The sequence below is a fragment of the Chenopodium quinoa genome, unplaced genomic scaffold (assembly GCF_001683475.1).
Source record: "Chenopodium quinoa cultivar QQ74 unplaced genomic scaffold, ASM168347v1, whole genome shotgun sequence".
NCBI classification, from domain to species: Eukaryota; Viridiplantae; Streptophyta; class Magnoliopsida; order Caryophyllales; family Amaranthaceae; genus Chenopodium; species Chenopodium quinoa.
Window position 1 is genome coordinate 61,093 of NW_018743813.1, and position 18,051 is coordinate 79,143.

The following is an 18,051-nucleotide window of genomic DNA, read 5'->3' on the forward strand; positions in this document are numbered from 1 at the left end:
TTGATCTCCAGCTTTGAGAGCCAACCTTTTCCTCGGTTTCCTTCACTGTTGCTTGTTCCTAGGTGCAGCTCATGGGTTATAAGGGAACCAGCAAGTTGCTCAATATTGAACTTTGTGAAGTCCTTTGTTTCTTGTAAGGCTGTTACCTTGGCTCTCCATCTCTCATTTGGGGGAGGCTTCTTAGAACTTTTCTGACCTGCTCATCAATAGGGATTTTCTTTCCAAGAGAAACAAGCTCATTAGTAATGTTAGTAAATCTAGATAACATTTCCTGAATTGATTCTTTTGGTTGCATTTCAAACCGTTCATATTTTAACATAAGCAAGTCAATCTTAGAGCGTTTCACTTTGTTAGTTCCTTCATGAGTGACTTGAAGTAAATCCCAAATTTCTTTAGCATTTTTACAACCCATAACACGGTTGTGTTCATTGGGTCCAAGTCCACAATGAAGTAATTTAACAGCAAGTGCATTAATTTCCATTTTCTCAAAATCTTCCTTATCAAATTAAGACATGGGTTTAGGTACTACCTCATTTTCACCAGTGGTTTTGGTAATTTCAAAATCACCAACTTCGATCACTCTCCAAACCTGGTAGTTGTCGAATTTGATAAAAATCTCCATCCTATTCTTCCAATAGGTGTAGAATTTTCCATTGAACATAGAATTTTCCATTGAACATAGGAGGACGCTGCGTAGAGTAACCTTCTTCTAGTTTCTCATGATTGTTCATCTTGATTCTAGGAACTTAACTCGTCAGGGTTTCCTGATTTCTTCGAGGAACCAGCTTTGATACCAATTGTTGACTCGAATGAACAATACAAGAGTGGGGGTGAATTGTATTGTTGAGGAACTAGGGTAATTTTTGCGGAATTCTTAAAAAAAAACTTTAAAGTGCAAGAGAGATTTTACGTGGAAAACTTCTTGGCCCTAATCAAGAAGAAAAACCACGACCACAAGGGATTTTAATCAAACTCTTAATAATAATAGGGCAAACAACCTATTACAAATTAAGACTTCTAAACTCAAGTTCCTCTACAAACTTAAGTTCCCCCTTAACTGATCCCTCAATCAGTTGAGTTCTCGAATCTCTCTCTTTCTCCTTGCTTCACTCAAAGAAATTTCACACTCTAGAGTTTACCCAAACTCTACCCCAATACAACTCAAGATAAAACTACTAAGATGCTAAGTACAAAGATACTCAAGGACTTAAGTGGATTTTTGACTCTTTTAGAAAAGCTAAGAATCGTAATGCTCAAGTGTGCTTTTCAAAACAGAAAACTAATCCTATTTATACATGAGGAAAGCAGTTGAAAACCTTACGTTTTCCTTAGCTCCCACTATACAACAACTTCCATGAAATAAGGAAGTGCAGTTCGTGGATGCTTGGGCAGAAAGCTGAAGCGCACAGTAAGGAAGTGGTTCCTATATTTTCTCAACCTCCTTTACCAAGCAAAAGCCGTTTTTAAAAAATAGTTTTACCAAGTGAGATTTTCCAAAATGTTAGGATAAAATCAGAACAGAAAATCTTTTAATAAATAAGATATTTTACTTAAAAGATATTTTTCCGAAATAAAATTAAATCTTGTTAAAGAAAGGAAAAATAAAATCTTTATAAGCTGAAATTAAATCCACTTAAATCCTATCAATTAACAATGTACTTAACATATATATAATTAGCCTAAAATAAATAATAAAGATACAATAGACTCCTTGGAACACAGTGAAGCTTCGACTCTGGAGCTTCAGTTCCTCACTCAAGGAACTTGGCTTCTGATTGTCTTCTATGCTCGTCCATAGCTCATCCTTTAGACTTGTTCCATGCTCCATTCTAACTCTAGAACTTCGTTGCATATAAAACCTGTAAATACATCAAAGCTAATAGACAAAAGTTAAAGCCCCTATGGGTTTGCTTAGGTTCCTTGAGTCATCATCAAAACTTAAGATCAAAGAAAGTTGTATAAATAGCTCACCTAGTTTATTGGGTTGTAATTATTGGGATTTTTGTAAGCCTTAACACTCGACATGTTGTTGAGTGTGGCGGTAATACCTCCGATTTAAGTGTATGCTTTCGCAATTTTATTTAAAGGTTGTCTATTTTCCCTTTATTTCTTATTTATTATTAGCTAGTAAATTGGGGGTGTTACAAAATGGTATCCGAGCCAGGTTGCTCGTGGGATTTACGCAGGGATCTTCATATCCCAGCGTGGTTTATTTAGGAATGAACCTGTTAATTAAGAGTAGGATTAAAATTAACATAGGCTAAGCCGTTTCAAGAGTATTTCTCTTTATATGCTTGTGCTTGTTATGTGTTTTTTTTTTTTTTTTTTTTTTTATGTGATTAGATTGAGTTGGGGGACGAACTCATTTTTGAGGGGGATTGTATGTAATACCCCTAATATATTAGTACTTTATCTATATATTTTATACAGAAAAGTTTGATTTTTTAGTTTTTACTTTCTTTCAAATTTACAAGTAAGTTATTTATCTAAAGTTTCGGGACGAAACTTGTTTTAAGGAGGGTAGATTGTAATACCCTAAATTTCAATTCTATTTTAAGTTTCGAGGACGAAACTTGTTTTAAGGAGGGTAGATTGTAATACCCGAATATTTTATGATTTTATATTATATATTTTTTTAACAAAAAAATAGTTATTTTTTATTTATTAAAAAACTTTTCTAATCTCATATTTTTATTTTAGAGTTCGGAAAGGTTTAAAACCCTATTTTAATTTAAATAGGACTCTCTAATTTTAAGCGTATATAAACTATTCTTAACCCGTAAAAGATATTTTTATTATATAAAAAAAAAGAGTAGCTGCTTTTCCTTTTAGTTTGTGCGCAACTTTCATGCATAAATCAATAAACCCAATTTGACTCTTCTTTAATGTTTCATTGTATTCTATAATCTCCACCATCATATTACTTGATTTATATGTTAATTGCATCATGAGAGAAGCTGTACAGAATTGTTTGTGGGATTAAAACCATGAATTGCAAAGTTGTCCACCTAGTTCGTCCCCTTGTATTATATATCATGTGCGATTTGTCGAAAGGTAATCACACTTTATCAATTTGGAGATGTTTGATTGTATTATTTATTATGTGTAATCACACTATATTTTTGAGATGTTTGTATTTTCGTAATGTTATGTGTGATATGATTTATTATTTGTACTCTTTGTATATATGATTAATTATTATGGTATTATATGATTTGATTAGATTTGAGTATCGTATTATTTATTTTTGTTGTATATATTGATTGTTCAATTATTTCTAGGGTTTTAATGTTGTTGTTATAGGGAGTATTGTTTTGAGGCTTTAGGGTTGTTAGTGAAGAGTATTATTTTTGGGTTGAGAAACAATTATTTTTGGGTGCTAGTATTATTTCCCTAAGAGTTGAGATATTTTTGAATTGAATTGTTATGTTATTTGGGAACATGTGCCATTGTTGAGATTGTTTATGAATAATTATTTGATCGATGTGTGAGATCAAAAGGTTGAGAATTATTATTCTGTTCTTGGTTTGAGGCTCGGCGTTATATAACTTAGTCCTTGGCTTGTTGGTAAGAGGGTAATAATCATGAGTTAAGAATGAGGTACAATCTTTATTATCTATTTTTCTATGGTCCCCTACAGTGGGAATTGACCCGTATGTGGTCTGGTTCAAGGTGTTTTCTAGTTTTTGGGAGTATTCAAGTTTTTATACTTGTTGGTTTTATTCGAATTACCCATGTCCAAGGCTAGGTATAGAACAACGAGCATGGCACACTTATTGGTTATGAGTTGAGTAAAGGTTTGTACTATTATTCGAGGTTGAGTTTGACAAAGGTTATTTTCAGAGTACAATGTGTAATGTAGTTTCGAACTACATTGTTTAATTGATCTAATAATGTTAATTATTATATTATGCTCTATATTCTGATATGTGGTGATTACTCAGCTATTTGCTGACGTATGTGTTGTTTTATTGTGCTTTTTGTATTTGCGGCCATGTCTTTTTCTTATGGTGGCGCTGCGACGATCTATTTTGGAATTTGTCCTTAATGGTGAGCAGTCAAGATTTTCTAAGTAGGTTGATCAAGTGGTCGTAGCTAAAGGAGCTCAAGTGTTTTGATTAATGTGATGTCATTTGTTTATAAAGTTGTATAAATAGCTCACCTAGTTTATCGGGTTGTAACTATTGGGATTTTTGTAAGTCTTAACAATCGACAGGTTGTTGAATGTGGCGGTAATACCTCCGATTTAAGTGTATGCTTCCGCAATTTTATTTAAAGGTTGTCTATTTTTCCTTTATTTCTTATTTAATATTAGCTAGTAAATTGGGGGTGTTACATTATTATTATTTGCAAAAAAAATTCGAGGGAGGGAAAAGGTTCCCGACTTACCCCCCTCAAAAAAATAACCAAAACTCGAAAAAAGAAGGAGAAAACAAAACAAAAGAGAATAAAAGAAAATAAGGAAGTAGGAAAAATAATAAAAACAAAAATAAAAAAGAAAAAGAAAGTAGGAAAATAAAAATAAAAAAGGAAATAAAAAAAATAAGAAAGAAGGCAAGAAAAAGGACACTAAGTGTTAGAAGGCAAGCATAAGATTCGTCTTAAGATTTCGTGAAGATTCCGTCATTTTATGAGCCAAAATACGGAAATAAACCCAACTCACATGCCGCGTCAGGGGAGACGCGCGCAACTACGTGAGTTGCAAGCGGTTATCGCGCGGATGTCGCACACAACGCATGAGTTGCGCGCGCCACCTGTTGGTGAACTTTCCTTTAAGCCGAATTTGTCGAAAATTTGACCCTCTTGGGTCTATTTAAACGTGGTTTCATGTAGGCTTTTGATCATCTCGCATTCATTCGATTAGTAATATAAGAAAATAAATAGAATTAATCTCTCTAAATTCTAATTCTCTCTCTGTTTGAACAACGTTTAAAGCAATGGGTCACTTCCCTTTCAACCAAGGACAAACTAGCTTTCAAAATTTACCACTTAGACCCTCTACTGAATTATATGCAACTAGTGGTTAATTTTGATTTTCTTCATGCCGCAGTCAACCATAGGGACTCTAACCACCATCTTTTCTTGTTCAAAGGGGACGAAATTGTCCCCCTTCCCGGTAAGTTTGAGGCCTTGCTAGGTTTCCCTAAAAATACTCTTCCTGTGACTTATTCGCATACCTTGTCGGATCCCAAACCTTTATTCCAAACATTTTTTCGCTTGTCCGACAATGATATGACCAACATTGGAACTGAAGAAGGCGTGAACTTAATTCAATTTATTGAACATTTTGTCGCCCCTCGTGACAACATGACTAAACAACGCTTTAAAATTCGTGCTTTATGTTATTGTCTTGTTGTTAATTGTTTACTTGGGACATGCAAAGAATACGGAGATTATTCCATGGTGTCCATAGTAGAGAAAATAGAGGAATGTCATTCACCCGCTCCTTTGGTTTTGGCGGAAACCGTTATGTGCTTGAATCGCCTTAGAGGAGATCCTAACGAAAATGGTTTCACGGGAAGTCCACTCCTTTTACACGTACGTTTTTTTTGGCGTTTATCAGTGCAAGTCAAGAAGTTGCGCTGGCGTGACCAGCGCAATCTTCTTCGTTGCGCGCGGAGGGTGCGAGCAACTGGTTTGGTTGCGCGCGCCACCTGCTCTTGTAAAAAATCGCAAACTAATTTTTCTTTCTCTTTTTTTTTTTCTTCAGATTTGGCTCATAGAGCGTTTGTGAATTGTTGATTAGCCACAAAACCTTGAGGCTAATGGAGTAAAGACATTTCCTGGACGTCGAATCCTTTATAAGCATAAGAACGAAGAGGAATGGACGTCGTTTTCTGTCATGGGGTTCCTAACATACGTTTTGTGATTCCTTGGTGGAACATAAATAGTATGATTGGGAATAGTCTCAATTCAATTGCCTTTCCATTAGGCTTTTAGGCCTATCTAGTACTATTTATATTTTCCCTTGTATGGTAATGAGACAATACGGGATGAGACAATTTATTCCCCCACAAGAATGTGATGCCCCTAAAGATGTGATCTTTAAACCCGAAAGAATTGCTCGTTGGATGGAATATTGGTCAAGTCTTCCTAGGTGGGTAATACAAAATCCTACTGCGAGTATTACATTATCTTCCTTTTACAAGGCTTGGATGAATGCGGCGGATAAGGGTGAATTAAACAAGGCTCGATCTCAACTTCAAGCCGCCACCGCTCACAATCCACCTAAGCCTTTGATGCATTCAACCACTACTACTCCTCCTAGTGGCCAAAACAAAGGAGTGAGAAGAAAATTAGACTTCTCATCCCCTAAGGCTCGTTCGATGGTAAGAAAAAGGAAAGCTCCCTCCAAACCCGCACAACAAGGTGTGAAAATTAAAGAACCTTCACCAAATACTCGCAAGAAAGCTCCAATAGTCAAAGGGAAAGGAAAACAGGTTGCAAAGCCCCCAATCCCTAAATTGAAAAACAATGTTTAGGTGAAGAAGAAGAGTGTAGGGGAAAGCTCCAAGGTTTCTGAAAATGCTGCGATGGAAACTACTCCTCCATCATCTGTGACAATCGAGGACATAATAAAACCTTAGAGTGTTACACAATTTTATCATTAGTTTATTTTTTCGAATAAAGTGTAATCACTACTATGTTTTTTTTGTTTACAATCTAGTTCAACAATATCTCTCTTTTGAATTTTGAATGAAATAAAAGGAGCTTTATATTTTTATATTTTGATATGACATAATCATAAAGATTGCCTACGTATTCGCATTACGAAATAAGTTCTTTGCGTAGTTCTAATTTTTATTAATTATTATGTATTTTCTTATTTTTCTTTAATCTCTTAGATAGAAATTAAATGAAAAATTAATCAAACCTTGTTTAATATAATTAAATCAAAGTTTAATTTTATTTTCCGAGTATATATTTTATTTAAGAAACACCCTCTTTTTTCCACAAGTAGAAATCGCAACTTCATTCAAAAGCAAAAAATCCGGGTTTGCAATTTGTCATCAGGTGGCGCGTGCAACGTCTATAGTTATGAGAGCCTGTCGCGCGCAACGAAATCAACTGCGCGTGACATCCGCGCGCAACTCTTCCTGTTGCGCGCGACACTATGCTACGAATGTCTCGAAAAAATTATTCTTAAAATTCTGTATTATTACCCCCCCAAGTGTGAAGATTTTTTTCGTGATGTTCGAAAAAATTTGAACTCTTAGAACTGTTCATTATTTCTAAATTACCCCCCAAGTGTTATGTATTTTACCGTGTTATTCGGTAAAATGCATAACACTTAGAATCTTTCAATTGAATGCTAATTAAATTGGTTGTATGAGTGATTGAGTTTTATCCGGATTTCATATGTAATATTTCTTAAGGTGGTTAATGTTTATTAATTGGCGAATTTCTTCTCCTCCAGTATCCATTAATCTGACGGCTCCTCCTGATAGGATTTCAATTACGCGATAGGGACCTATCCAATTAGGTTTGAATTTCCCTCTTGGATCGGTTGGTGGACCCCTAACCTTCTTTAGTACAAAGTCACCTTCTTTTATATTTCTTGGTTTGATTCTTTTATTGAAATGACGCGCAATGCGCCTATGGTAGACTTGTACATGATGCAAAGCTCTTAGTCATTGTTCATCGAGGAATAAAAGCTCTTCATACCTCGCTCTTACCCATTCAGCTTCCGGTAGCTTACTTTCAAGTACGATGCATAGGGATGGTATTTCCCGTTCGACTGATTGAACTGCGTCCATTCCAAAAATTATGGAGTATGGAGTTACTCCTATTGATGTTTTTATAGACGTTCTATAACCCCATAATGCGAAGTGTAGTTTATTCGGCCAGTCTTTATAATTTTCTGCCATTTTCTTAATGATGACTGTCATATTTTTTTATTTGCCGACTCTACAGCTCCATTCATGTGAGGTCTGTATGGGGATGAGTGATGATGTTTTACTTTATAACTAGTTAAGAGGGTCTTGACTTCAGCTTTGAATTGAGATCCCTGATCACTAATTAGTTCATGTGGAAATCCATATCTACAAAATATGTTTCGTTAAGAAACTTTGCGACTTGTTTAGAAGTGATATTCACATAAAAATCATCCTCAATCCACTTAGTGAAATAACCGATGGCAACCAATACGTACTCATTCCCTCCTGCTCCTGTTGGAGAGACTTTTCCAATTATGTTAATTCCCCAAGTCGAAAAAGGCCAAGGGGAAGTGATATTATATCGTTCGGATGGTGGAAGGTGTTGTAAATTAGCAAACATTTGGCACTCTGGACATTTTTTAACATATTTTATGCAATCATGTTCCATAGTGGACCAATAGTACCCTTGTCATGAAATTATTTTTGAAAGCATTTTACCATTCATGTGAGGTACAACAACACCTTTGTGGGTATTTTCCATAAGGCGTGTGGCTTCCGGTTGGCCTATACATAGTAAACTTTGACCAATAGGTCCCTTTTTGCATAATTGACCATTTACTAGACCATATTGGGCCGCAAGTGTTCGTAAGGCTTGTTGGTCTTTCAATGAAGTATTTTCAGGATATATGCCATGAGTAATATATTGGAGGATATGATAATACCAAGGATTGTCTATTTCAATGTCATTTATTTCCTCTATTGCGTTGCAATACGCTGGTTCTTCTCTTCTATCAACGCATAATGGCATCATATTTAAGTGATCTGGAATGTTGATCATTGAGGCTAATTTTTCTAGCGCATCGGCAAATTGATTGTCATCCCTTGGGAGATATTTAAAATCAATATGTTCAAAATGTTCGATGAGTTGCTCTAGGTGTGCTTGGTATAATATCATTGTGGAGTTCTTTATTTTCCATTTTATTAGTATATGATTTATAATCAAACTGGATTATTTATATACCTATAATTTTTGCACACCTATGCTAGCTGCTGCTTCTTAGCCAATAATGCATGCTTCACATTCTGCGGCATTATTAGTAACCTCAAAGTCTAGTTTAACAGAGATGGGAGTATGTGCTCCCTCTGGACTTATGAGTAACACTCCTACGCCACATCCTTTTTGATTGGACGCACCGTCTAAGTACATTACCCATTTGTCATCTTGTGTCATGAGAATCTCTTCATCCGGAAGATGAGTAGTTTTTGCACGACTTGTTTGAATTGGATATTGTGCCAGAAAGTCGGAAATTACTTTTCCTTTCATTGATTTTTAGGAATACATTTTAGCTCAAATTCGACCAGCATCACCAACTAGTTAGATATCCTTCCTTGTATAGGTGGTATTTCAAACACATACTTTATCGGATTTTGTTGAGTAATCACATGACTAGTGTGTGTTAACATATAACGTCGTAACTTTTTTGGTTTCCCACACTAATGCTAGACTTGTCTTTTCCAAGAAGCTATATTTTGTTTCATATTGGATGAATCTTTTACTTATGTAATATATTGCACGCTCGACTTTTTCTACCTCTTGTGCTAACATGGCGCCTGTGGATGTGTCTGTAACTGTAATGTATAGCCTAAGAGGTAGTTTGGGTACTGGTGGTGCTAAAATTGGTGGACTTTTGGCATTGATCGTCCCATTCATGTTTCTCCTCTTTTTTCAATTTTTTAAATATTGGCTCACAAGTCATAGTCAATTTGTTGATAAATCGACTAATGTATTGTAGTTTTCCAAGGAATCCCCTAATTTCTTTTTCTGTTTGAGGGGGAGGCATGTCAACAATTGCCTTTATTTTAAAGGGATCGATCTCAATGCCACGTGTTCTTACTACGTATCCGAGTAACTTACCAGAAGTTACTCCGAAGGCGCATTTTTGTGGATTCAGTCGCATTTTGTATTCTTTTATGCGAGTGAAATTTTTTCGTAAAGATTATATATGTCCCATTCTATCTTTGGAATTTACGATCATATCATCCACACACACTTCTATTTCTTTATGCATCATATCATGCAAGAGAGTCGTAGCCGTTCTTTGGTATGTAGCTCCTGCATTTTTTAAACTGAATGGCATGATTGTGTAGCAATACATACCCTAAGGGGTAATAAAGCATTTCTTTTCTTCATCTTCTTTTGCCATTAAAATTCAGTTGTAACCTGCGTATCCATCCATAAAGGATAACATTGCATGTTCAGCCATGTTATTTACCAATATATCAATATGTGGTAGAGGAAAATCGTCTTAAGGGCTAGATTTATTAAGATTCCTTAAGTCGACACACATGCGAACTCGTCCATACTTTTTAGGGACTGGGACAATGTTCGCCACCCATTTTGGGTAACTACATACGCGAATAAAACCGGCGTCCAACCGTTTTTGTACTTCTTCTTTATTTTTAATGCAACATCAGGTTTCATTCGTCGAAGTTTTTGTTTTACTGGTTTAGAGGTAGGGTTTAAGGGAATGGTATGTTCCGCAATTTCCCTATCTATTCCAGGCATGTCCTTGTATGACCAAGTAAACACGTCTTAGAATTCTTTGAGCGTCGATATTAGGGTCGATCGTTTTTTTTGATTTAGAGTTAAGCCAATTTTGACTTCTCTTTTATTTTCGTTAGTTCCTATATTAACTATTTCAGTTTCTTCAGCAATAGGGTTCTTTTTTTTCTCGTTCATTCATTAGTTCAACCAATTTATTAATGCTATCATCTTCATTAGATTGATCGTTATAGCATTCGAAAGATTCAAGAGAAGGCATATACTCGGAAATAGAGCTCATATTATTAAAATCAAAAGAGAGTACATCAAGAGAAGAATCCTTTTTGGGATCTTCGTCCTTAGAACTAGAAAAAAAAAACTCAGTAATGGCCACATGGCCTAAATTTTCAGCTTCACTAGAGTCTAAAATAGATTCATCGTCCGATTCTTCAAACACCTTCCCTTCGCCTGTGACGACTTTCAGCTTATCGCTTTTGTGATTGGTCCATTTGAATGATTTCCTCCATCCATGCTCAAAAGTTTCGTTTGAAAGGGTGATAAACGAGGTTGGTTCAAAAGCTTCATCTTGAATGGCGTTTTGACTGGTGATTGTAGCGACATGATTTTTCTGTAGTCCAAATAGCAAGTTAAATGCTTGCCCATCATAGCACCCTAGAATTGGGTGTTTTGATTTAAAGATACTAAGATCGTCATCCAGGAAGTAGCAATAATGAAATATTTCAAATCTAGGCTTCTTGATTCCTTCCACAACTAAGGGTTCTGGAAAGTCGTAGCATGGGTAATCTTTTCCTTCCCTAATGAATTGTCCATTAAGGGTTTGTTGATATGATCGGAGTAAGGTGATTATCCCTTTCTTATTATTGTCTCTACGTGCTTTATTTTTTGCATCGTGAGACTCCAATTCTTCTTTGGTTGGTTTGTATCCCAATCCAAAGGAGAAGCTTTTTCTTTGGGATAGGAAGTAAGAGAGATTTCTTCGTTCTTATTCCCAAAGGCATCCCAGGAAAGTAACTACTCTTGAGTAAGATGTTGTTTACTATCCGAGTGGAATATGTATCAAGCTTGAATGGTTCTTCAAAGTCTTCTTCCATTTTAATTGTGAAGATTAGCTCCATAGCGAATCCCCACATGTCCTCTTCATCATTATCATGGTTTATTTCTAAGAGTGATTGATCATTTATTGCTATTTTGAGTGGAGAAGCAAGTATAGTCATAAGAAGCCCATGATAGTTTAACCTAATCATTTGATGAAGTGAGGATAGTATTGCGCCAAGCTCATGTATCCAAGGACGTCCAAGTAAAAGGTTGAATGTAGGTTTTATGTCCATAACGTGGAATTCAACCATCTTTTGAATTGGGCCTGTGGTAATTGCTTGGTAGCTTAACAGTTCCACACACTGATCTTCTCAAATTATCATAGGCCCTAATGCTTTGTTTTGTTGATTGGAAATCTTTTTCTGGATTTAGGCCTAAGTAATTTTGCCGTTTGTAATGGGCATACGTTTACAGCTGACCCATTATCTATCAAAGTTAGAGGGATGCTGTATCCCTTGCATCCCACAGTTAAGTATAATTCATTGTTGTGGGTAGTGTCTTTTGAAGGCAAATCATCATTGGTGATAATGATTAATTTGTCGGATTTCTCGCTAGTAAGCAAGCTAACGAGATCCTGAGGGGTTGTGTTTGTGCTTACAGAAAAAGCCGTTAGAGCGTTCATGAGAGAATTCCTATGTTCTTTAGAAGTACTTAGGAGGTCCCAAATGCTAACATTTGCCTTAGATTGGCAAACTTGTTTGACCAATGGATCTTCCATCTCTAGTGGAGGTGGTATTGGATTTTGTGCTTGACCTTGAGTTTGATTGTGTGTGGTCGAAGATCCATTTGGTGGTGGTGCTTGGTAGACTTGCCCAGAACGAGTTAAATGATCTATCTCATTTGGGTTTGTCGTAGGACTCATAAACCAAATTTCTTCTAGAGGCTTTGGATGTGCCTCCATTTCAAGATGTTCCATGAGTTGTGCTTGATGCCATTGTTCATCCAAGGAGAGATTCAACAAATCTTGCAATTTCCCCAAGAAATGATCCCAATCAAGCTCTCCATTTGTTTCATTTTGTAAACAAGATGGAGGTGGGACGGCGGCATACTTAGAGACATATAAGTCTTGAAAGCCGTAGTCCCATAGTCCACATATTTAATCAGTTGCCCCTATGAGTATTGTGGATAGAGGTTCTCCTATAGGTGTGATATAGTCCAAAGGATTGAACGTATCACTTCCCATATAGTCCTCATCAATGTGAAATACCCCTAAGGGGGATGCATTATTGTTAGGTTTAGGCTTGGAAATTCTCCCATCGTCTACTAAATCTTGTATTTTGTGCTTTAAAACATAGCAACGTTAAGTATCATGTGCAACGCCTCTATGATAAGCACAATAAGAACTACCATTCAGTTAAGGAAATCTCCTTTCTAGTGGAGTGGGTGGTGTTGGCCCTATTGGCGCAAGTAAGCCTTTTTCATTTAATTTTTCTAGCAATTCTTTATAGCTTACAGGAAATGGAGTAAATTTTCTTTGTTTTTTCCATCTTTTTCTAGGATCATCATATTGATTTGTGTTATTGTATTGCGTGGAAGTCGCAAATACGTCAATAAAGGATGATGCACTATCATTCCCTTTCTTGTAGTTATTCTTAGGTTTGATGATGATAATGAGATTTGTTTGCTTTTTCTATAGCAAGATCATCTTCAATCCTAGTAGCCACAGAATAGACCTTTTGAAAGGTGTCTAGACCAAGGTAACGTAGATGTTTGTTATACTTTCATGACAGTTGTCAATGAATTTTTGTACTAACTCGAGTTTAGGAGGCCTTTGGGCAAGGTGAGCCGCTTTTTCTCGCCATCTACCATAGAAAGCAAGGAAACCTTCATCGTTGCCTTGCTTGAGCATCTAGAGTTCATGTAAAGTTGACTTGAACTCTACGTTACTCTCATATTGGGAAAAGAAAGCTGAAACTACATCTTTCCATGTTGCTTTGAATTTTGGATCTAGCCCATAATACCACTCTCTCGCGGTTGGGTCTAGGGATAAAGGGAAAGTCAAAGCATAAAGCTTAGGATCAACTCCATTTAGTGCCATAGTGCCAGTAAAACACATTAAATGATTTTTTGGATTATTGGTCACTTTTAATATTGGCAAGTCCGTAGCTACGAACTTTTCCGATAAAGCAAGTCCTGGAGGAGGAGCAAACTTTTCTGCGTCAAAGTACTTGTTCCCCCTTGTAGAACGAAGAACTAGCTTCTCCAAAAAATTTTCTTTAATGGATAATTGTTTCATCTTTTCTTGTAAGGCTAAAGTTTCAGCATTTTTCTTTTCAGCATTTTCTATTTTCTTAATTCTTCTCTCCTCGGCCTCTTGAGCCTTTTCCTCTCTCAAACGAAGAATCTCTTGTTGCGGTTCTTCGATGGTTGGCATTGTTGTTGGACTAGGATTAGTTGTCAAAAAAAGTGGTTTGAAAGGGGTTGATCTTTGGGTGGTAAATGTAGAATGCGAGTGCCTGGGGTTCCTCTTTACCAAGCTTGAAAACCGGCCCTTAACATTTCTTCAATGAAGATATTGTTCGGACGAGTCAATTTGATTTTTAAGAAATCAAAACTGACTCATCCAGTGGGCGCGCGCAAGTGACTTAGTTGCGCGCAACTTTCATGCACAACGAAATCAATTGCGCTGGGAAGGGTCGCGCAACTCATTGAGTTGTGCGCGCCACCTGCTCGTAGAATTTTTTTTTAATTCGAGCGCTTTTTTTTTGTCATCGTTTTTTTTATTTGATTTTTTTTAACTCTTTTTTTTTTCATGCTATCATTTGAATATGACGCTAAATCACGAAGAGACTACTTTGTAATTAGGAACCTAGACCAAACTAAAAAGAGAAAAAAAGAAGACTATCTTTTCATGTTGCACATAGTCACATAATCACATAAGCATGCCATAAGTCAAGATTCACGCAATGCCGTTCTAAGGTCAAAAAGGTTTGGGTGTCCAAAGGTACCATATCTTAAGAAACCACACACAAATCAATCACTCAACGTGTTGACTCATGACATCGCCCTCCCAACATTTTGTTGGTGATATGGGTGGGATTATTGTTATTGATTTCGGGATAGAAGCCTAGTGTTGGCGACCCCTAGTCAATGAGCCAATCCCCAATGATTTAAGTGTGCTATGGTTATGCATGATGGAATGGTACTTGTTTTGTTTTTACTCTTGTGCAAAAGAAAGATATTATGCGTTCAAGTCTCGCTCTCTAACTAGAGATTATCCAAGTTAATTCTCATTACAACCCATAAGTAACCTAGTGTTGGAAACCTTGGACCATAACTACGAATTAATCATGTAACCTCTAAGTCCCCAGTGGAGTCGCCACTGTAAGGAGGGTGATTCCATTGTAAGGGGTACTCTCCTTAAATGCCCTTGACCAATTAAAAGCCTAGGACTTTACACTTGTTAGGGTGTAGTAGGATTTGAATTCTTGACTGTTTAGGGGACCTTGAATTAGAATTGATTCTATCATTACGCTTTTTTGTAAGAAGCAAGAAGGAGTTGCCAATGAGTTTTAGGAAAAACTCAAAAACCTCGTTCATTCCTTTCTTCCATGTGGAGTTCATGGAATAATTAGCACAAATCATAAGTTTACCCTCGCCCAAATTGGTCTATAAACAAGAAATGAATTAGGGAGCGAGGGTACTAAAATAACGTTCATTTTAGAGGGGAATCGTTATCCTAGCCCTAGTACGGCCTCTACTAGCTCTTCCTTTTTTACAATTACATCGCCAAACAATATATGCAACGCGATACCTAAAAATATGTTAGTTGATTTTATTTACAAGCATTAATTCACGTAGGAATTACATCGTAATGTCGTTATTCTTATTTAATTAAATTCGTGAAAAGGACAAGAAAAGAAACAAGATTTGCCTTGGCTTAAGTGATCAACCAACAATTAATTAATTCAATTCTAATCTTTATTTAACGCAAGATACTATGTGGAATTGATTAATTAATTATTTTAAAGGTGATCAAACAACACCAATTTATTAATTAAAGTCCTTTTAAATAAGAAAATAAACGTGATTTAACTAAGTACTCAGGAATTTACCACTTCTCTTTGCTAGATCTTCGTTTAGAACACTTATTGACTACTTCTTGTTGGGGAACCTCCACCATAGTAACAAAATATCAAAAGGGTGAGCGTTTAGGACAAGAGGGGCTAGGTTGCACAAGTTCATGAGTATTTCGCCAGAGTTTTAGGTTAATTTCTGTCTGTTAAAGCCTCGGTCTAAGCTCGTATTTATAGGGAATGATCAGGTTTAGGGTTTCTAGCATTCTGCTGTAGCATGGGTCGCGTGCAACAGAATGAGTTGCGCACGACATCCCACCACAAGTGATTGAGTTGCGCAGCTATGTGCAGCGCAACTAATTGTCTTGCGCGCGGCTTTATGGTAAGTTTCGATTTTATATTTTCCGTATAATTTTGAATCTTCCGCAGCGCAACTCTGGGGGTTGTGTTGGGTGTTGCGCTGGGTGTCGCGCGCAGCTGAATTAGTTGAGCGCGGCAGCCCAGCGCGACTCTTTGTGATGCACGCGGCTTTTTTTGCAGCAGCACTAAGATTTAACCTAGGCATTCCTAAATCCGTTATTATTAGGTTTTAAGCACCGGATTCAGCCTAACTATGATCGGGTTTAGCTAATAGGACATTTTTTTTGGCTTTTTCTTTAATTTGGGCTAGTATTTTGTGTTTTCTGGCTTAACCAATTATCCATGAGTATTCCTCACTTCGATCCAACACAAAGATGTTTTTTTCTATCATCATTGCACTTCCTGTCGGGACAGGAGGCCAAAAGTAGATGTCTACACCATCTATTTGAAATAGGTGGTCTTAGTTTTTCAAAAACCGAGACCATCTATTTAAAATAAGTGGTCTAGGATTTTCAAAAACTAAGACCATCTATTTTAAATATGTGGTCTCGGTTTTTCAAAAACTGACACCACCTATTTTAAATAAGTGATCTTTCTTTTTCAAACAAGAGACCGCTTCATCAAAATGGTCTCTTTGGCCAAAGACACCTCTTAGCTAGAGACCACACCTAAAATAGTCTCTTTGGCCATTTTTGAGATGGTCTCTTTGGACAATTTTCTAATAGTTAACCCAGGATGTTGAGCATTGCTTAACTAACAATAAAAATGACAAAAAAATAATTAAAGCAATGGAAACACTTGAAAACAAAACACCGGTAATTGAAAATACTGAAATGGTTGATATCTCAATAGATCCAACCATTAAAAGAGAAGTTGAAATCGGACTAACACTTAATAAAGAAGAAATAACCGATTTTATTAATCTATTAAAAGAATTTATCGACATATTCGCTTGGTCATATGAAGATATGCCAGGGATTAATAGAGAAATAGCTCAACACACAATTCCGCTAATTCTAGGAATGAAACTTGTAAAACAAAAGTTATGTCGAATGAAACTTAACGTAGTCCTTAAATTAAAAGAAGTAAAAAAACAGATAACATCAGGTTTTATCAGGGTATCCAAATACCCCAAATGGGTTCCAAATGTAGTCGCGGTTCCAAAAAGGATGGAATTTTACGAATGTGCGTTGACTATCAAAATCTAAATAAGGAAAGTCCAAAGGACGACTTCCCTTTACCACACATCGATATTCTAGAAGGTAATATAGCAAACCACGCAATTCTCTCATTTATGGATGGATATGCAGGGTATAATCAGATTCTCATGGCAGAAGAAGACATGGAGAAGACAACATTCATAACACCTTGGAGCACTTAATGTTACACGGTGATGCCATTCGGGTTAAAAAACGCGGGTGCCACTTACCAACGAGCAGCTATTGCTTTACTCCATGACATGATGCACAAGGAAGTTGAAGTCTATGTAGAAGACATGATTGTGAAATCAAAGGATCGCCCAGGGCATTTGGTAGCCCTAAGAAAATTCTCTTAAAGGTTAAGAAAATACAACATGGGGTTGAACACATCCAAGTGTGCTTTTGGAGTCACCTCAAGAAAACTCTTGGGATAGAACATTAGGTCTAGAGGAATAGAGATAGACCCAACCAAGATCAAAGCAATCATGTCAATGCCACCGCCCAAAACCGAAAAGCAATTTTGGGGATTCATTGTCCGGTTTCAACACACAAGTAGGTTCATATCTAAATTGATAACAATATGTGAACCAATATTCAAAAAGCTCAAGAAGAATGTGCCAGTAATATGGGACGATGAGTGTCAAAAAGCCTTTGAGAAGATCAAATCCTATCTCGCTAATTCTCCTGTATTAGCACCAGCACTCCTAGAAATCCCTCTTAGGTTGTACTTAATAGTCACCAAAGAGACAATTGGGGCTATGCTCGCACAAGAAGTAGAAGGATAGCGGTGGATAGCTATTTCATAGTCAAGCATCTTTTTACCTAGATAGTAGATGACATTTTCCTTTCCTTCTACTTCTTTTGCGAGCATAGCCCAATTCGATAATATAGCTTATGAAAAGATACTTGAGTGGATCCACTATCCTTCTACTTAGATAGTA

At 36.5% G+C, this 18,051-nt stretch overlaps 1 protein-coding gene across 1 annotated transcript in view; it reads left to right on the forward strand.

The window, feature by feature from the left end:
- Window positions 1-512: 512 nt before the first annotated feature.
- LOC110685435 (uncharacterized mitochondrial protein AtMg00810-like) overlaps window positions 513-18,051 on the forward strand; it is a 47,792-nt gene continuing 30,253 nt past the window's right edge. Inside the window, exon 1 of the mRNA XM_021861961.1 lies at window positions 513-551. Coding sequence (XP_021717653.1) covers window positions 513-551 — 39 coding nt within the window. The remainder of the gene's footprint in view (window positions 552-18,051) is intronic.